The sequence below is a fragment of the Oncorhynchus kisutch genome, linkage group LG6, assembly GCF_002021735.2.
Source record: "Oncorhynchus kisutch isolate 150728-3 linkage group LG6, Okis_V2, whole genome shotgun sequence".
Lineage (NCBI taxonomy): Eukaryota > Metazoa > Chordata > Actinopteri > Salmoniformes > Salmonidae > Oncorhynchus > Oncorhynchus kisutch.
The window spans coordinates 46,461,446-46,488,231 of NC_034179.2; the positions used below are offsets into that span (position 1 = coordinate 46,461,446).

Consider the following 26,786-nt stretch of genomic DNA (forward strand, 5'->3'; position numbering starts at 1 on the left):
TTCTTTTTACATTGTCCTTCTCAGCACAGTTTTTCAACATTTGAATTTTTTTTTTTTTCTTTAACTAGGCAAGTCAGTTAAGAATCAAATCTTAATTGCAATGGCAGCCTAACCCAGATGATTCTGGGCTAATTGTGAACCACCCTATAGGGTTCCCAATCACAACTCAGCCTGGATTTAAACCAGGGACAACAGTGATGTTTGGATTTGAACCAGAGACTACAGTTATGCACTGAGATGCAGATGCCTTAGACCACTGCACCACTCAGGAGCTGCTGTGGCTTGCTCCACTCATGACCTTAGAAACTTTTCAATCTGTAATTTTAGAGGAGCATAATTTACATTTCAAACACATTGATGTCTTTTCATTTTCTGCTCTAAGTAGGCTGTACCACATTTGATTGACAGAAGACAACGCATCATTTTCTGTGGTGGTGGTGGTTTTGTACTTGAGTAAATCAGTCATCGCTCCTTTAATGCCGTGACGTCAGATACGGGAATCACATGTCCACACACTTCGGGAAGATTTGTGTTGATACGGCGGCTGGGCTTGGAAAATATTGGGAAATGGCTACCCTTGAACTCTTATGGACAGAATCCGTAAACATGTGGACTAATGTGCATGTGACACAGTAGAGAAGTGCATAGAGTATTTATAGGAACCGGCTTTTGTAACGCTATCAGCTTGCTCAAGCATGCATGGAAATCTATGGGAATTCATTGTTGGCGTAGATTCACCCATTAACAGGAAGTAGGAATAGCCAAGCGACTGAAGCTGTTTTGATCAGTGTGCTTTTTAAACATTTGTTTATTTTTTAAATTATTACACTTTAAACAAAACAAACCAGTGTTTTTATAATCAAAGTGTGAAAAATATCGATGGAATATTGTAACTAAAAATTCAAAGTCACTGGAGCTCGAACCGGTGTGAGAAGCTGTTTTTGAAAGTCCCATGTATAGACTTTCAGTTTGCTTTTGTGCTGTTTTTATATATTTTTGTAGTCCTATTTTTTTAACAGACCATATCAATTGGATGTATACAAGACGAACGAACTAACTTTTGATGCCATGTCTGAGAGAAAAGTGTAAGCGGTTTTAAACAGGTTTTTCGAAGGTCGAAGACCTCCACCCAAGATGAGGTCTTCTTTGGCTCCCGGTATCAGACTGATCACGTCCTTCTCAAGAGACAGCTGGTAAGTTTCTACTATCTTTGAATTCTATTGTGTGTGTGACACCCTTTATGCAAACAAAACTATTTATTGCATTGTACAGTATGTAGGTTGATGATTGGGGGGGGGGGGCGCGGCAGCAGCTGTTTTGTCCCTAATCAGATAGAAGTCTATGATTGGCTAGACATGAGGCTGTAACCTGGTCTCAAAGCATTTTGTATTATTCTGTAGTATGAAATGTTATGTTTCGCATGATATGTATTAATTTGTGGATATCCACAATATGTTACGAATTTGCAAACATACAATATGTAACGAATTTGCGAAATGATATGTTACAGATTCTAATTTGTTGTGCCTAATGTTAGCTAGGTGGCTAACGTTAGCTAGGTTAGGGTTCAGGAGCATCATGGCTAAAACTGGAAGACTGGCCAGTGGCCAAGAGCTTTTACCTATAGACCATCAGGCTGCTAAATAGCCAACACTAGTCAGCTACCTCGAAAATTCAAGCAGCTTGGGTGCTGCCATATAGTTAGAATTAGAAGTGCCCATCCAAGAAAGCACAAGGTCATTGGACACAGATAAATGACGTCAATCAAGTTATATCTACCGTAGCTTTTATTGGACTGATAATGTCAACATCATACTTTCAAAATCTTAGCTAGCAGTCATCATGAATCAAGTCGACAATCTACTGGCAAATCCTTGTCATATGAAGAGAAATTATAGATAAAATGTATCGGTGCTCATCGGCCATTGGACATAAACAATAGTTTATGTTGGAAATCGCAAATTCAACAATGAGTGGTGTGGAAGGAATCAGTGGCTAACTGCAAGCATTGCAAAGCAATCACTAGCCTGTTATTCAGTGGAATGGGTGTGTGGTCCAAGTCTAGGTTTAAGGGTCTCTTTTCCAAGCTTAAAAAGATAAACATTAGCCATGCTGTCAATCCAGCATGACTTCAGTGAGTTCAAGACAACTGGCAACTCTGGGGAAAAAAACAAGCTCCAACTGGGGAAAATACATTTTGAACTGTCATCCATCTCAGAATTCCAAGTCGGGAACTCTGGGTAAGACCGGCCCATGTTCTGAATTCTGTCACTCTACATTTCAAAAGGGCTGAACAAATAGTTATATTGGCTGCGTCCGTCCTAGCTCGCTCATTAATGTCTTAATTGATATGACAGATCGCTCTTATCGTCATCCCCTTATGCCATAGTTTGTACATCTCAATTGTCAGGAGAAACCACATTTTGTTTAAGCAAGTCAGCCTTTTTTTTAAAGGCAGTAAATGAGGCTGAATTAACTGTTTCTCTGCCATACAATGCTCCGCTGATAGCCAGGTGTAGCAGTGGTAAGATGTTGCGACAGCTTTATGTAGGCCCTAACAGTTTGTGGGCATCGTTTGTTACTGTTATAGTGCAATTAATGTATTGTTTAGTGTTGTGTAGTGCCTTTGCTGGCATGCATATTTGCTATTTTTTGGGGTGTTTGCCCCAACAAGATTTACATGCTGAAATCGCCACTGTTCATTACGTATAGTTGAGGTCGACCGATTTAATCTCAATGGTCGGTTAATTAGGGCCGTTTTCAATACAATCGGTAATCGGCATTTTTGGACGCCGATTACATTGCATTCCACAAGGAAACTGCGTGGCAGGCTGACCACCTGTTACGAAAGTGTAGCAAGGAGCCAAGGTAAGTTGCTAGCTAGCATTAAACTTATCGTATAAAAAACAATCAATCTTAATGTAATCACTAGTTAACTACACATGGTTGATGGTATTACTAGGTTAACTAGCTTGTCCTGCGTTGCATATAATCAATGTGGTGCCTGTTAATTTATCATTGAATCACAGCCTACTTCGCCAATCGGGGGAGGATTTAACAAAAGCGCATTCGCGAAAAAAGCACAATTGTTGCACAAATGTACCTTCCTATAAACTTCAATGCCTTCCTTAAAATCAGTACACAGAAGTATATATTTTTAAACCTGCATATTTAGTTAACAGAAATTCATATTAACAGGCAATTTTAACTAGGGAAATTGTCACTTCTCTTGCGTTCATTGCACGCAGAGTCAGGGTATATTTCACAGTTTGGGCCACCTGGCTCATTGCGAACTAATTTGCCATAATTTTCAGAATTATTACATAACATTGAAGGTTGTGCAATGTAACAGCAATATTTAGACTTAGGGTTGCCACCTGTTGGATAAAATACGGAACGGTTCCGTATTTCACTGAAAGAATAAATGTTTTGTTTTCGAAATTATAGTTTCTGTATTTGACCATATTAATGACCAACGGCTCGTATTTCTGTGTTTATTATATTATAATTAAGTCTATCATTTGATAGAGCAGTCTAACTGAGCGGTGGTAGGCGGCAGCAGGCTCGTAAGCATTCATTCAAACTTTACTGCGTTTGCCAGCAGCTCTTAGCAATGCTTGCTTCACAGCGTTGTTTATGACTTCAAGCCTATCAACTCCTGAGATTAGGCTGGCAATACTAAAGTGCCTGTTAGAACATCCAATAGTCAAAGGTATATGAAATACAAATGGTATAGAGAGAAATAGTCAATGCGTCATAATTTCTATAATAACTACAACCTAAAACTTCTTAACTGGTAATATTGAACCACCAGCTTTCATATGTTCTCATGTTCTGAGCAAGGAACTTAAACGTTAGCCTTTTTACATGGCACATATTGCACTTTTACTTTCTTCTCCAACACTGTGTTTTAGCATTATTTAAACCAAATTGAGCGTGTTTCATTATTTATTTGAGACTAAATAGATTTTATTTATGTATTCTATTAAGTTAACATAAAAGTGTTCATTGTTCATTCAGTATTGTTGTAATTGACATTATTACAAATATATATATAAAAATCGGCCGATTAATCGGTATCTGCTTTTTTTTGGTCCTCCAAAAATCGGTATTGAAAAATCATAATCAGTCGACCTCTAGTATAGTTAAAACCAATGATGTATATAAACCCTGGATTGCTAATGCTATGTTTTGGCCAATGAGAGGCTTTGAAGTCACCGGTCGACCATATTGGAACTCCCCAGAAGACGCAGTCCTCTATAGTCTATAGCAATTAATAGAATTCTACAGTATTTTAAATTAAATGTTTCATTTTTAGCAAACATTTCCTGGTTGCTAAAATTCTAATAGTTTGATTGTTTTGTCACAAACTGAAATTTGGCTCTGTATAGTGTAGAAAATCATTGAACCATCTAAACCGCTGTGAAATATATTTTCCATAACCAAAAATATTGTATTTTCAGCTGTTTGAAGCTGGTGTACAAAACCGAAAGTAAAAGACACAAAAACAAAACTTAAGAATAGGAAGCATGGAAATAGAGCACATAGAACAGATGTACCGCTTCTTAGACATGTTTTTAATGAGTGACAGATCTATAACTCACATTTCTATGTGCACTTGGTCAGTTTGCCCCAAGAAGTTACATATTGAAGCTTTAAGTATTTTGTTGTAGTGGGGACATTTTTAACATTATAACTTTCAAATAAGTATACTTTAAAGCTGCAATATGTAAATTTTTGGGCGACCTGACCAAATTCACATAGAAATGTGAGTTATAGATCTGTTTTCTCATTGAAAGCAAGTATAAGAAGCTATATATCTGTTCTATGTGCGCTAGGGCGGGGGTGATGAACACTGTCTACCGGTGTACTAGCTAGCTAGCGTTGTCTCCCCCGCCTATTCTTCTTCTGTGGGTTTTATCTGTGTTTGGTATCCAACGTTATGGTGCATTACCGCCACCTATTACCGCCTGTGTACTGGGGTCCTAGCTTAAAAATGGACCAGATGAGGTATAAAGAGGGTTTCCTGCAAATGCAGGAATGCCCACATGTTGGAACGCCATGAATTGTGGGCCACAATTGTTTTATTTTCACTTTAAACCCCATATTCAAAGATGTCTTGTGCAAAAAGAAGCATCAAATTTTATGTGAAAACATCCTAGGTGAAGGCCATCTACACTGTTGGATTTCTACAACATTTCATCAATCCACAATACTTTCTGGATTATTGCTGTCACTGATCCAGGTTGTTCCATAAACCTGACCAAATAGTCACACTTTGTCCTAGATTTAGTCAGTCAAACTGTAAAGGTCACTGCAGGTTGAGTCTTGTGCACAACACTTTCTCCTGAATGTTTGTGTCCTAAATGGCATCCCAGTAGTCACTACATTTGACCAAGGCCCTAGTGTACTGCTTTTGATCAGGGTCCATAGCGCTCTGGACAAAAGTAGTTCAGTAATAGGGTGTCTTTTTGGATGCATCTTATGTGTGGTGTGCAATTAGCTTGAGGATGAGGAGTTTACACCAGGTTCTGAGTGAGGTGTTAACTGTTACTAAAATCTAAATGTGGTAAAGCCTTCCTTTCCACTCCAGGAAATGTAAACAGGTCAATACAGAGTGTGTGTGGTGTAGCTAGCTGCCTTCCTGTGCAGTGTACACCTCGTGTCAGCTAAGTCTCTGTACTGCTCTCAGCAGTGATTAACTCTTCTGAATACCCTGTTTGGTTCCCACTAAAAAACAAGCCTATGTGTACTGCCTACTGTACAGACAAGACCATGTGAACAATTGTTTTGTTTTCTCTTCTCCTCAGATCCTTCTTCAGGATGGTAGTTTGAAGCCTTTCTCTCTCCTTCTCTCTTTTTAAAAATATTTTTCCCTCTCTCTCCCCCTTCCGGTCTTATGAGACTAACATCCCATAATACCCAAGCCCTGTAGACCTCTAGATAATGTATAAGAGACTGTCCAAAAAATGTGTGTGCTTTGACAAAGGTGAGGTTGTTGATGGCATGGTATTTGCTTTGGACAACATTAGAATGGGCTCATTTTCTACTCTCTGTGCAGGTACAGAGGTTTCACCCTCTTCCTCACCTTTCTCTTCTATACCAGCTACCATCTCTCCCGGAAACCCATCAGCATCGTCAAGGTGATACACTGACTTCACAAACCTGTATGAAACGTTATCTTATTTATTTGTATTTTTAAATGTAACCTTTATTTAACCAGGCATCTTATTAACGTAAGGCCACACTGTTCAGCTCTATATTCTAACATATCTAAGTGTTCTAGGTCACAAAAGCCCTAGAACACTCAAGTTGCACTACAATAGTTAACAGTCATTTTTTGAGATAGTTATATGATAGTGGCTGTTTTTGTTTCGAGACGTTTAAGCTGGTTGCGTCTTGAAGGCCTAGTGTTTTGTGTCCATGTGTGTAATCTCTGGTTATTGCCCCATGTATATACAGAGTGAGCTGCACAAAAATTGTTCCACCCTCATTCGGCCACCAAACCTCAACGGCACTGACAATGAAACCTGGTGTGACTGGGCGCCATTTGGTGAGTCCTCGGCTTGACTTGACTTCTTCGTTCATTTTTAAAAAGGAATAAAAATGCTTCCAAAACATTTCCAAAGTGTTTCTGAGAATATAGAAAGCACACCATGTCAGTAGAATTAATCCGTTTTTATGTTGCTGTTTAAGCATTACGACAGCAGATTTAATTCTGATATTTTCTGTGCCAACTCGTTTTCTCCAGACCAGGACAACTACCAGACGCTGTTTGGAGCCGTGGACAACTCTTTCCTCGTTGCTTATGCCATTGGCATGTTTTTCAGGTAGACAGAATGATGTAAATTCTATCATTGTTTTTGTTTTTTGTGGGTGTGCGTGCTTGCCTGTGTATTAAACCTCACTACAAGGAGTTAACCAGATGATGTGTTGTGTGTTTTGACAGTGGGATATTTGGTGAGCGCGTGCCCTTGCGCTACTACCTGACCACCGGGATGCTTCTCAGTGGTCTCTTCACATGTCTGTTTGGCCTGGGCTTCTACTGGAATATCCACTCTATCTGGTACTACGCCTTCGTCCAGGTAAGGGTTAAATCTCCTCTAAAACCATTGTCACTCGCTCACACCCCGCCCCATAGTTACCTTTGAGTTCAGGCCCGACCTGGGGTATGTTCATAAGAGTTTGCAGCTTAAACATTTTGCAACGGGAAGTCCTGGTAGTCCCTCTGTTTCAGTCAGTTGTCTTGTGTTTCGTGCCTGAGGAACACAGCCTGGTACTAAAAAACAACAGTTTAAAGTTACATCTTTGTCCACACTGTGTATACTCGACCTTGTGCATGAATACACATTCATGAGTTTTCCTATCTGAGCATATGCAGCAACAAAACAATTTGGGAAAGTCAGGTAAAAGTTGGCATGGGGGCTTTAGGCACTGTCACATGACAGATCAGCAGTATCATATGATGTAGAGCGTGTGAGGGAGGCTGAGGGATTGTTTCCATGCCAGTGCTTTCCTCAAGGCTATGTGTGTGATAATATAATGGTGTGGGTAACCGGCCCAGCCCCCTTCTCTTTTCTGTGTCTTTGTTTGTATCTCTCTCATGGGAGAGATGTTTTGTGTCCCCATCTTTTTTTTTTCTCTCTCATCGGGTTGGGTATAGGGGCATATTTAATGCTGAAATTAAAAGCATCTAAAAATCTAAATCTCCCTCTTACCTCCCTAGGCAATGAATGGACTAGTGCAGACAACGGGCTGGCCTGCAGTGGTGGCCTGCGTTGGGAACTGGTTTGGAAAGGGGAAGTGAGTGAGACATATTCTTACTCTTGACTGGTTCAGCAATGCTGAGTGCACAGTATCAGTACCCCTTTTCCATAATGTGTAGGGTATTTTTTTGTTTGTTGCTCAAGGTCAGTCACATTATGTGAAATTAAAAACAGAACTCTCCGGTCAGTTCCTTTGTTTGAGTGTAATGAGTGTTTGGAAATTCAAAATAGGAACAATTTACAGATGTCTAGTTTCCAATTCAGCATTTTACTGCCGGAAGCTGTCCTCAGTATTTAGTACCGGCATGTTGAATGTTTTAAGTATATATTGAATTCACTCCAATAAATTCCCTATGTTCAAGTGTCCCTATAAGTTAATGTAAGCAGGCTCACTGTCTCACCTTTCACTGTCAAGATATACAATGTTTCTAAACCCACTTCTTTCGTGTCCATCCCATCTGTGTGTGTCTGCCCTTCTCCCACCAGGCGAGGGTTCATCATGGGCGTGTGGAACTCTCACACCTCGGTAGGCAATATCCTGGGTTCGCTCATCGCCGGCATCTTTGTATCCTCGGCCTGGGGCATGTCCTTCATCGTGCCCGGCATCATTATCGCATCCACGGGCATTCTCTGCTTCTTCTTCCTGGTGGAGAGTGAGTGTGACCTTTGACCTCTGGGTCTGTTTTCATAGAGAAAGTAGAAGTGCTGATCTAGGATCAGTTTTGCCTTTTAGATTATAATGAATGGACAGAGGTGGCCTGATCCTAGATCACTATTCTTACTTTGAGATGTTCAAAACATGTCAACAGGACCATAGTGCTGACTGCATAAACCACTGCAACCTATTGAAGCTTGATACCGTAGATCATAGAATCCAAATTAAATGGTATACAATATTAATTGCCATTAGAAAGTTATTATGGAGGATACGTTTTTATTAACCTAGTTTGAAAATGGATCATGTTGCGTTCCCCCGACAGGATTTATCCGAGAGTTTTTACTCTGCAGGAATTTCATATTCAACCTAGACTGTTTTCATTTAGAGAATAGGCTCATGCCAAGACGTATTTTGACATGAAAATGGATTTGTGAGCATACCCTCTTTTTTTTTTGTCACAGAACCAGAAGATGTCGGCTGCAGCCCTCCACAGCACCATGTAAGTATAACCAAAGAACATATGAAGTAATGGGTGCCTTTAGTATTATAGAGAAGGGCTGCCTTGCTCAAGGGCAGTCGGTGTCGGTGGCACCTGAGATATGATATCAGCCCTGCTTTTGTAACCTCTAGGCTACCAGCTCCCACCAGATTATGGCCTGGTTTTGTTTTGACCAATGTTTTGTCATTCTATTAATTCCCCTTCTTTTGAAAGACTTGATATTATAGAGTAATAGAAGACATGTTAGACTATACATAAAACATAGTCAATAGTTGTAGCCCTGGTTAGAACAATGCTAATGGCTGTGTATGAGCAGGAGGACAACGAGAAGGAGCCTCTCTTACAAAACTCATCTAGTAGCGAGGAGATCTTCAGCAGTCCTGGCCTGTCCAACTCTATCTCCTCCGAGTCGACAGAGGAGCACACCGAGGCCATCAGCTTCTGTGGGGCCCTCAGGATACCTGTGAGTGTGGATGACTATCTACTTTAAATTCAAGTTTCATTTGCTTTCTGTTGTGACTCATCGTTGATCATTTATTATATTTATAAAATATTATTTTAAATACATAAAAAAAAATATTTTCCTTTATTATTTTCACCTAAACCCCCCCCCCCCCCCCCTAATTGTAGTAAACTACACTGAACTAAAAATATAAACACGACATGTAAAGTGTTGGTTCCATGTTCCTTAAGCTAAATTTAAAACTTTTTAAAAAGTGTTGTTTTTATATTTTTGTTATTTAAAAAAAATATTTTCTTTATTTATTATTTTCCCCTAACCCTACCACCCCTCCCCTAATTGGAGTAAACTAATAGACAAAAATACTTAGGCTTCCACTTCCAGTATAAACATATTGCATACATTTAATGTACAGTATATTTTACATGGGTTATCTTTTGTTTGTTTTTAGTCCCAGCCTTCAGCTACCCTCAACCCCTTCCATATATCTCTGAAGACCATCCAGTTTTGATTTATTGTTATGACAGTTGCTATGATGTGTTGTAACATGTGTAAATATTTGTATGAACATAACAAGATTCAACAACTGAGACATAAACTGAACAAGTTCCACAGACATGTGACTAACAGAAATGGAATAATGTGTCCCTGAACAAAGGGAGGGTCAAAAGTAACTGTCAGTATCTGGTGTGGCCACCCGCTGCATTAAGTACTGCAGTGCATCTCCTCCTCATGGACTGCACCAGATTTGAAAGTTCTTGTTATGAGATGTTACCCCACTCTTCCACCAAGGCACCTGCAAGTTCCCGGACACATCTGGGGGGAATGGCCCTGGGCCTCCAATCCAACAGGTCCTAGACGTGCTCAATGGGATTGAGATCCTGGCTCTTCGCTGGCCATGGCAGAACACTGACATTCCTGTCTTGCAGGTAATCATGCACAGAACGAGCAGTATGGCTGGTGGCATTGTCATGCTGGAGGGTCATGTCAGGATGAGCCTGCAGGAAGGGTACCACATGAGGGAGGAGGATGTCTTCCCTGTAACGCACAGCGTTGAGATTGCCTGCAATGATAACAAGCTCAGTCCGATGATGCTGTGTCACACTGCCCCAGACCATGACGGACCCTCCACCTCCAAATCGATCCCGCTCCAGAGTACAGGCCTCAGTGTAACGCTCATTCCTTCAATGATAAACGCGAATCCGACCATCATCCCTAGTGAGACAAAACCGCAACTCCTCAGTGAAGAGCACTTTTTACCAGTCCTGTCTGGTCCAACGACAGTGGGTTTATGCTCATAGGTGACGTTGTTGCCGGTGATGTCTGGTGAGGACCTGCCTTACAACAGGCCTACAAGCCCTCAGTCCAGCCTCTCTCAGCCTATTGCGGACAGTCTGAGCACTGATGGAGGGATTGTGCGTTCCTCGTGTAACTCGGGCAGTTGTTGCCATCCAGTACCGGTCCCGCAGGTGTGGTGTTCGGATGTACCGATCCTGTGCAGATGTTGTTACATGTGGTCTGCCACTGCGAGGACGTCAGCTGTCTGTCCTGTCTCCCTGTAGCGCTGTCTTAGTCTCACAGTGCGAACATTGCAATTTATTGCCCTGGCCACATCTGTAGTTCTCATGCCTCCTTCCAGAATGCCTAAGGCACGTTCGGGCAGATGAGCAGGGACCCTGGGCATCTTTCTTTTGGTGTTTTTCAGCATCAGTAGAATGGCCTCTTTAGTGTCCTACGTTTTCATAACTATGACCTTAATTGCCTACTGTCTGCAAGCTGTTAGTGTCTTAGCCGACCGTTCCACAGGTGCATGTTCATTAATTGTTTATGGTTCATTGAACAAGCACTGGACACAGTGTTTAAACCCTTTACACTGAAGATCTGTGAAGTTATTTGGATTTTTACAAATTATCTTTGAAGGACAGGGTCCTGAAAAATGGATGTTTCTTTTTTTGCTGAGTTTGTGTGATATATTATCTTACAGGGTGTAATGGAGTTCTCCCTCTGTCTGCTGTTCGCTAAGCTTGTTAGCTACACCTTTCTCTACTGGCTTCCTCTCTACATCTCTAATGTTGGTACGTACTCAGTTTAGCTCCTATTTGTTGACAGTTCACCTGAGGGTTCAAATGATATCAATGCTTATACGCTGATAATGATTTGCTTTGCATTTTGAGATGCGCCATTAGTTAATTTGGCATACACTGTGTCGCTAAAAATTCCGAATGTTTATTTCCTCAGCCCATTTTGACCCCAAGGAAGCTGGGGACATGTCAACACTATTTGATGTAGGAGGAATTGTGGGTAAGCCTTAACAGTCATGTGACTGACTTTATATGGAATTAGGTAACCTTTATCGCACAATACTCTGAGAGATCATATGAGGAACCAGGAAGCTCTTCTCTGATTGATCTGGATGTTTTGTATACACTGTAGTTATAACAAGTCATAGACATAACGAGGGGTTTCTGCAGTCATAACAAAACAGACATACCAAGTGATGTCTGCAGTCAGAAGAGTTCTCATTAGAATTGCCCAATGATTGGCTCCTACTGTATTGGTGTCTGAGCACTTACTATTGATCTTTAATGCAGCTCCTCAAAGGCTGAAGATTTTCAGGTGATGTAGGACTGCTATCTTCCCCTACGTGTTAAGTCTGTGTTAAGCGTGTGTTGTGTGTCTACAGGGGGCGTTGTGGCTGGACTGGTGTCGGACCAAACTGGGGGCAGAGCCTCAACCTGCTGTGTCATGTTAATAGTGGCTGCTCCTATGGTGAGTGTGCACTCACACAGAAAACATCACTGGCTTTTACCATGTGTAACACCATGGACATGTCTCTTTATTATAGTACACTCATGACTTCTCTTTTAATTGTAAATGTGGCAATCGAGAGTAATATGCACATTCCAATCTTTAGAAAACCGGTGCTGGGCAAAAATATACTGTATATCATGAAAGGAAAGGCCTGCACAAATGCCTGAATTGCAAATCTTTACTGGACACACTTTATGTTCACTAATGAAAAGAGGAAATTCTCTCAGTAAATGTGTTGATCACATACAGTACCAGTCAAAAGTTAGGACGCACCTACTCATTGTGCAAAGCAGTCATCATACTTTGAAGAATCTCAAATATACAATATTTTGATTTATTTGACACGTTTTTGGTTACTATATGATTCCATTTGTGTTTATTTCATTAGTTTTGATGTCTTCACCATTATTCTACAATGTAGAAAATAGTACAAATAAAGAAAAATCCTTGAATGAGTAGGCGGCTTCAAACTTTTGATACTGGTACATATGTCATGTAAATATGACTGCCTGGTGGACTCTGAAAAAGGAATTTGGCTGCACTTGTAGCTCTGGAATTGGCAGTGAAATTCACCCGCTGCCCGAGAAATATTTCGTGATAGGTTGCAAGGTCCTTGACAGTATTGTGTCAATCTGTTTTTCAGCATAGCTAAATATTTTCCTTTGGGTTTACATGTGGGTTATTAAATCATTAGCAAATCCTTCAAGAGTGCCACCTTTTATCCAAAATCCAGTCCAAATGTTTGTTTTGCTTTCCTAGCTGTTCCTGTACAACCACATTGGACAGCATAGCCTAGCAACCACAATCGGTAAGAGATACATTTGTTTTTTTTTTGTATGGTATTTGACTTTCAAACCATAGAGCCATTTTAGTCTCAACCCCTCCTGCTAACAACTACATCAATGCTCCAATTTAACACATTGTAGGGCGAGTTACATTCGGTGCATTCAACTGAAGTAGGCAATCAACAACCACATATCACAATAAATCTTCTTTAAAAAGAAAAGACCCTTGCTATCTGCTAGCTAGCGTACTGTACATGCCTGATTCTCTCACAGTGCTGTGTTGTTGTGTAACTCTGCACCGTAGGGATGCTGTTGGTGTGTGGAGCCCTGGTGAACGGACCCTACGCCCTCATCACCACCGCTGTGTCTGCTGACCTGGTAAGCATATCCATTCCAGAATGGACCACTTCATGCCTCTAACATGAGGTCCTCACCTCTCCCGAAGTCACACGGAGGAGATAAGCTGCTCATTGCCCTAGCTCCTCCCACATCCCCTGTTAGTCCACGGCTCTGTGTTATTGCGTCCATCCTCGATTCCTTGCATTCTGTCTCCCTTGTCTCTGTCTCAAACCGATTCAAGGTGCCTCCTGTCAGACAATCACCTTCAATGCGTTTTGAGGAGAGAGGACGCAAGGAATCGAGGAGACAAATTGAGGAATAGGATTGAATGTTCATTCATAATGAGTGTTTTTCCTTTCATAGGGGACACATGAGAGCCTGAGTGGAAACTCTAGAGCGTTGTCAACGGTCACGGCCATAATTGACGGCACAGGGTCAATAGGTATGTGGGAATGTCTGGGCCACATGGGGGATTGGTACTGATTTTGTTGTTTTAGTTTTGACGTTTGTAATGGTGACCAGTAATGGGTTAGTGGGGCTGTGGTGCATTTATGTGCGCCTGTGTCAATGCATGAAGGACTGTTTTTATTTATTTATTTGAGGTCACCTATGTTTCGAGATTCACTTCAATGCTCACTTATTGCAGTGTAATGTGGCAATTGACAAATTGTTTTATACAGTTCATGTACAAGGTCCATGGCTAATTGCCATGCACAATTATTTTCCATTGTAAATCATGTAGTGTTCTAAAGGCAGACTTTTTATGATTGTTGTCCCAAATCAAATTGTATATCCAGACCTGGGGCCTTACTTATCAAAGCTGCGCACGCACAAAAAAGCCTCTAAACATTGCGTGCGCCAGTTTTCCCCCAAAGGTTGGTATTTAACCATTTTGAACACGATGTGAAAGTGGGGGTATCTCCACGCATATCTCACTTCTAGTGGTTGATCAATTGTATTGCAAGCAAATATTGTTATTTTGAGGGAAATGTGGGTGTTTGATACATCGGAATTGTATTAACACTAGACGAATAAAAACACCTAATGATAAAACGGATGCATTAGCCGTGAGTAAGGAGATCGCATGGCAGCATGTAGCCTATTGTGTTTCTTTTATTACCGTAAAACTTGATTTAATAGCTTTGGCATTTATTTGCCTAAATCACTGAACACAACAGGCTCTTATTAGAGATAGATGCCTGGTTCAAATAGAAACCTATTTCCTTAATGCACACAGCTTTTTTTCTCATTTGCATAGTTAATTGCTTGGATCCAGGATTCACTTTTTAACATTTTAAGCTATTTATTAAATTCATGCACTGTGTTATCATTTACACATTATGTCACATTTCTTTTGTCGTAGTATGTCTCTATTTAGACAGAATAAAACATTAATTGACGGAATAATTATTCTCCTCTGACTGCATTTTCAGCAGTTCTTACTTTCGGATGTTAGCAGCCAATGGCGTGCAGTTTCTTACTGGTGATAAAAAAAACGGAAGATTTTTTGTTGTTGTCATTACTGAATTATTTAATGTAACAAATCAAACATTAAACCTTGTAACCAATTCATGGTAATCCATGGTAACCTCGTAAACAATTCAAACCCAGCGTTTATTTGCTGAAATGCGTGCCGTTGCCCAGCTATTTAAAGGGACAGGTGGCCATTTGAGACTGAGCTTTTAATTGAAGTTTTACGGTATATAGGCCTAAATCATGATCATAATGCAGGACATGACTGGTTTATTCCCGCTACACAACATATAATAGTGTACCATTTATTCATCGCTCCTTTAATAGCCAAACATGCTAGAAATTAAATAGACCGGTAGCCAATTTAATATATTTGATAGTATGAATATACAGTAGGCTACAGTATAGCTGTGCAATAGGAGCGCAACATCATAGCCAATATATACATTCAGATCCTATACCAAGGCAGGAGATAGAAACACAATCATCTATTGAAAATGGTTAAATTTTCAATAGAAGTGTGCTATAGCATTTAGTCCTACTTTTACATTGTTCGAATAGAAAATTATACTTCCAGAATGTGCTGCTAGTGTTTGGCACTCGCTATAGGCGGCATGCATTTGTTTGAAAAAGTCACGACAAAACATTCTGTGCATATCTCTACATAAATGTGATCAAATGTACCATTGCGCTTTACTTTACAACCTGTCATGGCCCAGTTCCAACATCACCAAATCATACAGCAAACGAGGGTGTTTTTGTTACCATAAAAGGTGAATGGGGGTGTTTCCCAGGCGGGGTTATAACGCTCGTTCATGAGCGCACAAATATAATATGGCTCTGATTTATCAATGAAAACATATGTTACGTGCGCCAGTTTGATAAATCCCAATTTGTTGTTACCTGCAAATCCTAGAATCGACAGAATTTAGTGAGACATTTACACACGGTTGATAAATGTAGCCCCTGGTTTAAGGTGCCCCTGCTCAAGTGTTTGACTGTTATTCTGACTGTCCTGTAGGTGCTGCCCTAGGTCCTCTGTTAGCAGGAGTGATCTCTCCGACGGGGTGGAACAATGTCTTCTTCATGCTGATCACTGCTGATATCCTCGCCTGTTTGGTTAGTTTTTAGTCTTGTTTTATAAATCAGTGGAATATTTGAGCCACATGTACAAAGAAGGTGCTATACCTGTGGATTGTGTACAATAGCGGTCTCCAACATTTTCTACCATGAGAGCTACTTTAAAAAAAAATGTTGCAAGCTTCTATTTTACCCAATAGATTACTGGGAGCTTGTACAGTGCATTTGGAAAGTATTCAGACCTCGTTACAGCCTTATTCTAAAATTGATTCAATAGTTTTTTTCCTCATCAATCTGCACACAACAAAAAAAGACAAAGCATAAATCTGTTTTTTTTTTAGAAAGAAAAACAGGAAAACCTTATTTACATAAGTAATCGGACCCTTTGCTATGAGACTCGAAATTGAGCTTAGGTGCATCCTGTTTCCATTGATCATCCTTGAGATGTTTCTACAACTTCACTGGAAACCACCTGTGGTAAATTAAATTGATTGGACATAATTTGGTAAGGCACACACCTGTCTATATAAGGTCCCACAGTTGATAGTGCTTGTCAGAGCTAAAACCAAGCCATGAGGGCGAAGGAATTGTCCGTAGAGCTCTGAGACAGGATTGTGTTGAGACACAGATCTGGAGAGTGGTACCAAAACATTTCTGCTAATGTCTAAACCTGTTTTTCACTTTGTCATTATGGATTATTGTGTGTAGATTGATGAGGATTTTTTTATTTAATCCATTTTAGAATAAGGCTGTAACGTAACAATGTGGAAAAAGGGAAGGGGTCTGAATACTTTCTTATAAAAACATTTGTGATATAAATATGTGGAAAATGTGTTTTTTTATATATCTAAAAACATATATACAGTATATACAGTACCAGTCAAAAGTTTGGGCACACCTACTCATTCCAGGGTGTTGCTTTATTTTCTACATTGTAGAATAATAGTGAAGACCTAAAAACTATGAAATGAAGCATATGGAATAATGTAGTAACCAAAAAAAGTGTTAAACAATTCAAATTATATTTTCTATTTGAGATTCTTCAAAGTAGCCACCGCCTTGATGACACACCGCCTTTGCACACTCTTGGCATTCTCTCAACCAGCTTCATGAGGAATGCTTTTCCAACAGTCTTGAAGGAGTTCCCACGTATGCTGAGCACTTGTTGGCTGCTTTTCCTTCACGCTGCGGTCCAACTCATCCCAAGCCATCTCAATTTGGTTGAGGTCGGGTGATTGGTAAACTGTGTTGAGTGTGCTGTCTTCCTGTTTTCCAGCTGCTGTCCAGGCTGGTGTATAAGGAGGTGAGGGGCTGGTGTGGACACAGCCCCAGACAAAGAGGGTGAGCCACTCATGAATACACCACTTATATCACCAATCAGGAAACCAAAAGCTGGTTTCATTTTTTTAAGTTGAAGAGGCTTCTAAATGCAATAAGTCATAAAATAATACATTTGTGTATCTAAGGAGTGACCAAATACTGCCTCCTTAAGGGTACTTTTTTTTTTTGCAATTGAACTTGCGTGTGCACAAAAATGGCTCCTCCTTGAAATACAGGTCAAAGCCACAAATAGCTACTCAGTAGGTCTGTTGTACATTAGCCTCTCCCTGGAGGTTAAGGGTGCCCATTATTCTACTCCAAAGGGGCCTCCAGGCTGCTTTAAAGTAACTGTCCAGTATTTCCACATTTCTATGATTACCTGAAATTAATTATAATATCAGTGAAATAGTTTTCTTCCAAAACATGGTAATTAAGTATGTTAAAAAGCATATTTTCTGTTTTGGAATGGTGTGGGTGTATTCCGGCCATAAAAAATATTAATGCGAGTAGACCACTGATTGGCCAGCTCATCCTCTGAGGAAATATCAAGCATTCTTTTAAACATTCTGTTTGATACAAGTTTAAGGTGTGATTTTTTTTTTTAATGTTTTCTTTTTCTTCATTTTTTTCTCCAATTTATACGAGTATAGAATGCATCGACAATAATATTTGGGTATGCGTTATATACAGAATATTAACTTTTTAAAAGTGAGAATTTCATTGGACAGTTTAAGAAAAAAATTGCGGTTACACCTCAGGCTATTTTTAGGCATCATAGGTAATCAATCACTATCAACCTGGGACAACCTACGTCTTGAGAGTTCTATTTTTCCAACAGGTTCCCATAGGATTTGAGACATGATTGTCTTTGAATGGATGACTTGAGTTGGGTCTTAGACACTCAATCAAATGTGACACAGAATCTTCTCTGTTCACTGAGCACTCAGGCTTCTTTATTCTTTTCACAGCATCAAGTAACGGTTTCTTGATTACAAGCAACTTTCCATGTTCTGCAAATCTATATACACTGGGCAACAGCGATTAACCCTTTGCACTTGTGGAAATTGGCTTATATGGATAGGGCTAAATTGAAATGTTTCTTACAGAAGAAATATGATAAGCATATGCATAACCATGGTAGCAATGAAAGGGAACAATTTGGAGATTATGCAAAGATTCTTAGACCAAAGTTGTGAGGACACAAGACTGAATCCAAACATTACACTGTTGATTTTATGTGCATTTTATTTACTGTACTTTTTGCTGTATTTGTTGATAACAAAATCAGAAAATATTCTGGATACGTACAGTCCTTAACTATAAGGTGCTTTTTTGAGCACTCCTAGCAGTGCCGTTGAGGAACTAGAGCAACCACACTTTCAGTAGTTTTCTTTGGTACACAGCCCTTCATCCCCGCCATCACACAATTACTGTTGTTTACTCATACCAAAAAAACGGTTAATTAACTTCTTGCGTCGAGCCATCCCGGATCCGGGATCGTGAATACAGCCTCAAGCTCATTACCATAACGCAATGTTAACTATTCAAAATCATTCAAATAAAATCATTACCTTTGAAGAACTTCAGATGTTTTCAATGAGGAGACTCTCAGTTAGATAGCAAATGCTCTGTTTTTCCTGAGATTATTTGTTTAGGAGAAATTGCTCCGTTTGGTGCGTCACGTTTGGCTACCAAAAAAAAACTGAAATTCAGTCTTCAAAACGCTGAACTTTTTTCCAAATTAACTCCATAATATCGACTGGAACATGGTAAACGTTGTTTAGAATCAATCCTCAAGGTGTTTTTCACATATCTCTTCATGATATATCGTTCGTTGAAAGCCTCCTCTCTCCTCTAAATCACTGGATGACTGCGTGCAGCTTGTAGATTACGCACCAATTTAGACAAAGGATACCGGGCGGACACCTGGAAAATGTAGTCTCTTATGGCCAATCTTCCAATGATATAACTACAAATACGTCACAATGCTGCAGACACCTTGGAGAAACGATAGGAAGGGCAGGCTCATTCCCGGCGCATTCACAGCCATATAAGGAGACAATAGAAAACAGAGCTTCAAAAATTCTGCCCATTTCCTGGTTGAAGTTTCATCTTGGTTTCGCCTGTAGCATGAGTTCTGTGGCACTCACAGATAATATCTTTGCAGTTTTGGAAACCTTAGTGTTTTCTTTCCAAAGCTGCCAATTATATGCATAGTCGAGCATCTTTTCGTGACAAAATATTGCACTTACAACGGGCACGTTTTTTTATCCACAAATTAAAAGACCGCCCCCTATATCCAAGAAGTTAATAAATCTCAATCTGTCAGGTGGGCATAATTTGAAAGTCTGTACTATTGCCAACATGACTAGCTACATTATAAAATACGGTCTTAGTGTTAGGCTTTAACAATGCAATTCAGGGAAACGGATCATAATTTTGGCGCGCACAGACAGGAGGCATGAGTGCATTCTGGTTCATGTGCCGTGGCAAATTTTCATCACAATAGACAAACGGGCTCATCCTTGTCAGAACATCCCAATGTATGATGCAATGTCATCTAGTAACTGTATATCAAACATAGTGATCATAAATGTTAACTATACGACGTGAGTTTTATGATATGGAAATGTGAAGTACACCTCTGGACTCACAGGTGTTTGGCTTGCTTGTATGACATCAGTGGTATTTATTATAATCCTCTATCTCATCTTTCAAAATACATAGTCCTCTGAGTTTATAGCATTTCCCTCACTCAGACAACAAGAAATGTGAAAAGTTGCCCAATTTAGATGCAGGGATGGGGGCAACTTCTTGTCGTGTGAGGTGCTCAAGTTCAGAATGGCTGTCAGACGTTATGTATAGCGTGATACTGTACAGCCACTGTGTTCCTGTTTAGGCGTTTATCAGTGCCCAAATCTGCCATTTTCAACCCTTATGCGAATGTAAAGGGTTAAGAGCCATTGTGACATCAAGTTTAACATATGTCATTGTAGGCTGTTTTGGAAACTATAGCAGTACTACATTACCCATAATTCACCATGTAACATGTCTGGTTTACACTACAGTCCAAGGAGTCTTTCTTTGAGCTACCTAAGTGTCAAAGCTAAAAGGAACCTGTATCCACCCCAATATCCACAACTGCGCAAGGCACCGGCTACTCTCACACTGTCCCGTTTATTCCAAGTCCCAAACTAACCCTCACATCCTGTCAAATAATGCTGCCAAATAAAGCAAGGCTCAATCCCCAACAACAATTGTGCACCTCATGGCTCTATACTGCCCCTCATTTATTCCACTTCCCAAACTGACTCCATAGCATTAGCCTCTCTCCAGCAAGGTTGAGAAAGTGCTAGGGACCGTGTTTACTTGCAACATTTTCAGAGAGGATACTCAGTTGAAGATTATGTGGTGCTTGCTTCTCCTCCAGTCCTCAAATATAAAATTACATTGAATTAATCAGATCCAATGATTTGGTACCTATGTTAATGACCAGAATAGGTTTGTATTTGGTCCATTCTGAAACGGGCTAATCTCGCCTTGTGTTGTCAGGTTCAAAGAAATATGAGTGGGTGCCTGGGACAAGAGACCGTATCACACATGCAAGGAAGGACGCGGGAAAAAGGACCAAGAAATAACCCCTGAGGTGCATCAAGATTTATAGGGTGCCGATCCTTTCATCCTTCATCCTTAATGGCCCCAGACCCCGTCATCAGCGGATGAAAGGATCTGAAAAAGGAGGAAGGGGCCATTGATATTTTGGGACCATCTGACGGAGAGAGAGAACATGTCCTTTCTTCAAATGGTCGCAAAGCACTTTCTCTCTTATGCCTTTTTTATGATTATTTTGTATGTTTATTTTTTTTCTCTGTTTGCCCCTCTCGGGGCTGTGTGCATCTTTCATCTTATTATTAAAATAATGTGCATACTGCATTTCCCCAATCTCTCCTCAATGGTTACTATAAGTTAAAATCACATGCTAGTATTGGGCAAGCTAAATTGGGCACACATGTTTTGCACAGCCTGGAGAACGCCAAACTACATAAGCAGCGAAGGAGGAGTTTGCAGTTGTAATCAAGTGCTGTGGCGGAAAATGTTGTCACTAACTAAACCAGTGCAGATAAGGATAAATTGTCTGACCAATCAAAAAATCAAGAATATTTCTCAGACAGTACCATCACATCCTTCCATTTGTTTCTGATGGAAATGTTTGTTGATCAATGATTAGACATTTGTTTGTATCCACCACATGCATTTGGTTGTTGTTTTGTTTTTGACTCCACCTCTCATAGTGGGCCTCACACATGTTGAGCGGGGTGTGGTGATACTGATGGTTTCGACGGTTGTGGCCAGCTACGGACAGAAGTGACTTTACATTGCAGGTTAGGAGAACTAACGCAGCAGGTTAGGAGTATTAACATAGGAGAATGAGGTTAAGGTTAAGAATGAGGTTAATAACTTGATGGAGCTGTACCATCTAGCCACAACCGTAGAAACCATCAGACTTGGCAAACCATTAGGGAAAGGGAAATACCTAGTTGTACAACTGAATGCCTTCAACTGAAATGTGTCTTCTGCATTTAACCCAACCCCTTTTTAATCAGAGAGGTGCATGGGGCTGCCTTAATTGACATCCAAGTCTTCAGCGCCTGGGGAACAGTGGGTTAACTGCCTTGCTCAGGGGCAGAACAACAGATTTTTTACCTTGTCTGCTTGGGAATTCGATCACAGCAACCTTTGGGTTACTAGCCCAATGCTCCACCCACAAGGCTACCTGCCGCCCATTAGTATAATAACGGGGATTTGACTTTTGTCGCCGGGCTCCCAAATTGCAAGTTGAGTGCTACAGATGTAAGCTCTTAATCTGATCACCCTGTTATAGTAGAACTGTGGGCCATGCAGAACAAGCTCACTCAATGTTTTCATGTGATTTTGATTTGTAAACATTTCAATGGCACATGACAACTATGCCCTCTGACCAACAACAGGCAGGTGACCTGTGTCCACTTGACACATTTATATATATATATATTTTTTTCAATGAATTGGTCTTCCATTCCTTTTGATCTACATTCCACACATTGGTCCCATCCTCGCTAGTGGCCCATGTTATTAAGGTGATCATTTTACTTTGGGGACCCTCTGCTTTGTTGTAATGAGAGGCGTTGCTATAGGTGGCAGAAAATAGATTTTGAATTGAGGGAGAGGTATGCAGTTACCGGTAGTTGTAATGCAGGCAGGCAGGCAATGTGAATAGTTTGGGTAGCCATTTGACTAGATGTTCAGGAGTCTTATGGCTTGGGGGTAGAATCTGCTTAGAAGCCTCTTGGACCTAGACTTGGTGCTCCGGTACCGCTTGCCACATGGGAGCAGAGAGATCAGTCTATGACTAGGGTTGCTGGGTCTTTTCAATTTTCAGGTCCTTCCTCTGACACCGCCTGGGATAGAGGTCCTGGATGGCAGGAATCTTGGCTCCAGTGATGTACTGGGCGATTTGCACTACCCTCTGTAGTGCCTTGCGGTCGGTGGCCGAGCAGTTGCCATACCAGACAGTGATGCAACCAGTCTGGATGCTCTCGATGGTTGAGCTGTAGAACCTTTTGAGGATCTGAGGACCCATTCTAAACCTTTTCAGTCTCCTGAGGGGGAATAGGTTTTGTCGTTCTCGCTTCACGATTGTCATGGTGTGCTTGGACCATGTTAGTTTGTTGGTGATGTGGACACCAAGGAACTTGAAGCTCTCAACCTGCTCCACTGCAGCTCCGTCGATGAGAATGGGGGCATGCTCGGTCCTCGATTCGATCGCCGCCTACTCCTCAGAAGGCAGCCCGCCCTCCGGCCTCTCTTTCTCTGCCTCCTCTTCACGCAGATCATTTGGGTCGGGCCTGTTCCCGAGGGAGTCTTATATCCTCCGCCTCGGGCTTGTCAGAGTCGTGAAAGAAGAAAAGGGATTCTGCTAGTCCATGGTGAGTAATCGCAGTCCTGATGTCTATAATTTATTTTCGGTCATAAGAGAGAGCAACATTATGTACAAAAATAGTAGGGGGTCCATGAAGATAAATGTTAGGACTTGCGTCAGCTCTTAAAGTATGTTTGTGGAAGAAGTTTAAATCGATTTACTTAAGTGAAGTTGTGAAATATAGTCAGTTCAAAATGTAAAAATATCTAGTCTGATTACTTTGACTATATTAACCTTATTACTTTGGACTATGGGGAAGTTAGAACACATATTTAATCAGAAATAAATACACTTTCACTCATGAGAAATTAGAAAACGTTTGAGTATCATTTGGGAAGAGAAATCTGATGGTGCATCGGGTGGAAAAATTTAGAATTTCGTTAGTGTTAAAAACAAATTTGTTAGTTGACTTTAAAAAGTTTTACTTGAGTGAAGTAGCAAAATATAGTAAACATTTAAGGTTGAGTAAGTAAACAAACAAAAAAATCCACAAATATACCCACATTTCTATAAAACGTAAACAGTTTGATTAGTGAATGCCATAGTGTAGTTATTTTGTAAGATACTTCTCATTAGAAGCTGAAATAATATTTTTTCCAAGCCATTTTAGCTGTTGCTCTAGTTTGGTCTGAACAGATTCACAAATCATTGGAAATTGTCACGCTATGCAGGCGTTGTCTCCCTCCGAGGCACGTATTGCTAGGCCACCCCCCTGCACTTGCCTAGGCAGGCCTGCTCTCGCCGTGGTTAAAGCTAGTGTGAGCTTTCTCTGCAGATCCTCTCCGGCTCTGTCAGGTTGGATGGGGAGTGTCGCTGCACAGCTATTTTCAGGTCTCTCCAGGGATGTTCGATCGTGTTCAAGTCCGGGTTCTGGCAGACCCACTCAAGGACATTCAGGGAGTTGTCCCGAAGCCACTCCTGCGTGGTCTTGGCTATGTGCTTAGGGTCGTTGTGCTTTTGGAAGTTGAACCTCCACCCCAGTCAGGTCTGAAGCAGGTTTTCTTAAAGGATCTCACTTTACTTTGCTCCGTTCATCTTTCCCTCGATCCTGACTAGTCTCCCAGTCCCTGCCGCTGAAGAACATCCCCATAATGCTGCCACCACCATGCTTCACTGTAGGGGTGGTATTGGCCAGGTGATAAGCGGTGACAGGTTTTCTCCAGAAGTGAGGCTTGGCATTCATACCAACGAGTTCAATCTTGGTTTCATTAGACCAGAGAATTTTGTTTCTCATGGTCTGAGTCCTTTAGCTGCCTTTTGGCAAACTCCAAACGGGCTGTTATGTGCCTTTTACTGAGGAGTGGCTTCCATCTGGCCTGATTGGTAGAATGCTGTCCTTCTGGGAGGTTCTCCCATCTCCACAGAGGAGCTCTCTGAGTGACCATTGGGTTCTTTGTCACCTTCCTGACCAAGGCCTTTCTCCCCCAATTGCTCAGTTTGGCTGGGCGGCCAGCTCTAGGAAGAGTCTTGGTGGTTCCAAAATTCTTCCATTTAAGAACGAGGGAGGCTACTGTGTTCTTGTGGACCTTCAATGCTGCAGATTTTTTGGGGATCCCTTTCACCAGATCTGTGCCTCGGCACAATCCTGTCTCTGTGCTCTACGGACAATTCCTTTGACCTCATGGCTTGGTTTTTGCTCTGACATGCACTGTCAACTGTGGGACCTTATATAGGCTGGTGTGTGCCTTTCCAAATCATGTCCACACAACTTAATTTTACACAGGTGGACTCCAAGTTGTAGAAACATCTCAAATATGTTGAATGGAAACAGGATGCACCTGAGCTCAATTTCGAGTCTCATAGCAAAGTGTCTGAATACTTATGTAAATAAGGAATTTCTGTTTTTTATTTGTAATACATTTGCAAACATTTCTTAACCTGTTTTCACTTTGTCATTATGGGATATTGTGTGTAGATTGATATAGAACATGTTTTATTTAATCCATTTTAGAATAAGGCTGTAACGTAACAATGTGGAAAAAGTGAAGGGGTCTGAATACTTTCCGAATGCACTGTACACTCAGTTTTAGGTACACATCTTTACTGAACAAAAATATGAATGCACATTTTAAAGAGCTGAAATAAAAGATCGCAGAAAATGTACATACATATTTCTCTCAAATTTTGTGCACAAATAGGTTTACATCCCTGTTAGTGAGCATTTCTAAAAGATAATCCATCCACCTGACAGGTGTGGCATATCAAGAAGCCGATTGAACAGCATGATCATTACACAGGTGCACCTTGTGCTGGGGATAATAAAAATCCACTCTAACATGTGCAGTATTGTCACACAACACAATGCCACAGTCTCAAGTTTTGAGGGAGCGTGCAATTGGCATGCTGACTGCAGGAATGTCAACCAGAGCTCTTGCCAGATAATTTCATGTTTTAATGCACAGAGATACCGTGACGAGATCCTGAGGCCAATTGTTGTGCCATTCATTCGCCCCCATCCCCTCATGTTTCAACATGATAATGTTCAACCCCATGTCGCAAAGATCTGTAAACAATTTGGGCAAGTTGAAACTGTCCCAGTTCTTCCATGCCCTGCATACTCACCAGACATGTCACCCATTGAGCATGTTTTAGAAGCTCTGGATCGACATGTACGACTGCGTGTTCCAGTTCCCGACAATATCCAGCAACTTCGCACAGCCGCTGAACTGGAGTGGAACAACATTCCACAGGCCACAATCAACAGCCTGACCAACTTTATGTGAAGGAGATATATGAGGCAAATGGTGGTCACACCAGATACTGACTGGTTTTCTGATCCACACCCCTACTTTTTTCCCCCTGTCTGCTACCTACAGATGTGTACCTCTATTCTCAGTCATGGGAAATCCATAGATTAGGACCTAAGGATTTTTTTTCAATTGACTGATTTCCTTATGAACTGTAAACCCTGTAAATTGTTGCATTTGACATTTTTGTTCAGTGTAATTTGTGCACGAATGTTCAGAGAAATATGCTTTTTTGCGTATGGAAAATTTCTGGGATCTTTTATTTCAGCTCAAGAAACATGGGACCAACACTTTTAAATGTTCTTTGTTTTTGTTCAGTGTATATTCAAAGTAGATGTGTTTTTTTACATGATTTACATTTGTGGGTCAGTTAGTAGAGGATGGCGCTTGCAACGCCAGGGCTGAGGGTTTGATTCCCATGGGGAACCAGTACGAAAATGTATGCACTACTGTAAGTCACCCTGGATAAGACAGTCTCCAAAAATGACTAAAATGTAAACAAATAAATATGTGCATTTAATGTATGAACATCAGATGAATATGAGTTTGAGTATTTCATTAAAAGGGCATGTTTTGCTTCACGTAAAATTCATATTCAATGGGAATGATTGATTACAGGGGAAGTCTACCTAATATGTAAAAAGCTCCTCACCATAACAGTTAGGATATCTGGTGTAAACTTGTCCTAGGATGTTTTTTATCTCATATTTTCTATAATGTAGAAGATAGGAAATGGCTACACAGAAACTATACTCAGTTATCTAAATATAAAATCACTCAAGAACATATATCCTGGTACCACAATAACTGTGTCCATCCCAAATGTGCACTACTTCCTTTATAGTGCACAACTTTTGACCAGGACCTATAAGACTGGTCACAAGTAGTG

At 40.7% G+C, this 26,786-nt stretch overlaps 1 protein-coding gene across 2 annotated transcripts; it reads left to right on the forward strand.

Annotated features, from left to right (window-relative positions):
• The first annotated feature begins 203 nt into the window (after positions 1-203).
• LOC109892919 (glucose-6-phosphate exchanger SLC37A2) lies at positions 204-26,489 on the forward strand. Of its 2 annotated transcripts, none has more exons than XM_020485803.2 (18): positions 204-1,193; positions 6,062-6,143; positions 6,463-6,553; positions 6,752-6,830; positions 6,950-7,085; positions 7,727-7,803; positions 8,253-8,419; positions 8,886-8,923; positions 9,240-9,386; positions 11,368-11,458; positions 11,622-11,684; positions 12,067-12,152; positions 12,954-13,002; positions 13,284-13,357; positions 13,682-13,760; positions 15,813-15,910; positions 17,148-17,212; positions 20,744-26,489. In XM_020485803.2, exons 1-18 carry the CDS (start codon positions 1,135-1,137, stop codon positions 20,757-20,759), a joined length of 1,497 nt encoding a protein of 498 aa, XP_020341392.1. In that variant the 5' UTR covers positions 204-1,134; the 3' UTR covers positions 20,760-26,489. The 2 variants fall into 2 exon arrangements, with proteins under 2 accessions (XP_020341392.1, XP_031682671.1); XM_031826811.1 differs by having other exon boundaries at positions 478-1,193; positions 6,107-6,143.
• The last annotated feature ends 297 nt before the right edge of the window (positions 26,490-26,786 follow it).

Bases quoted from the DNA above. Each gene is read 5' to 3' on its own strand.
- LOC109892919 (XM_020485803.2), top strand. From the start codon at position 1,135: ATGAGGTCTTCTTTGGCTCCCGGTATCAGACTGATCACGTCCTTCTCA. The intron at 6,831-6,949 runs GTAGACAGAATG...GTGTTTTGACAG, and splicing joins GCCATTGGCATGTTTTTCAG to TGGGATATTTGGTGAGCGCG. The intron at 8,924-9,239 runs GTAAGTATAACC...GTGTATGAGCAG, and splicing joins GCAGCCCTCCACAGCACCAT to GAGGACAACGAGAAGGAGCC.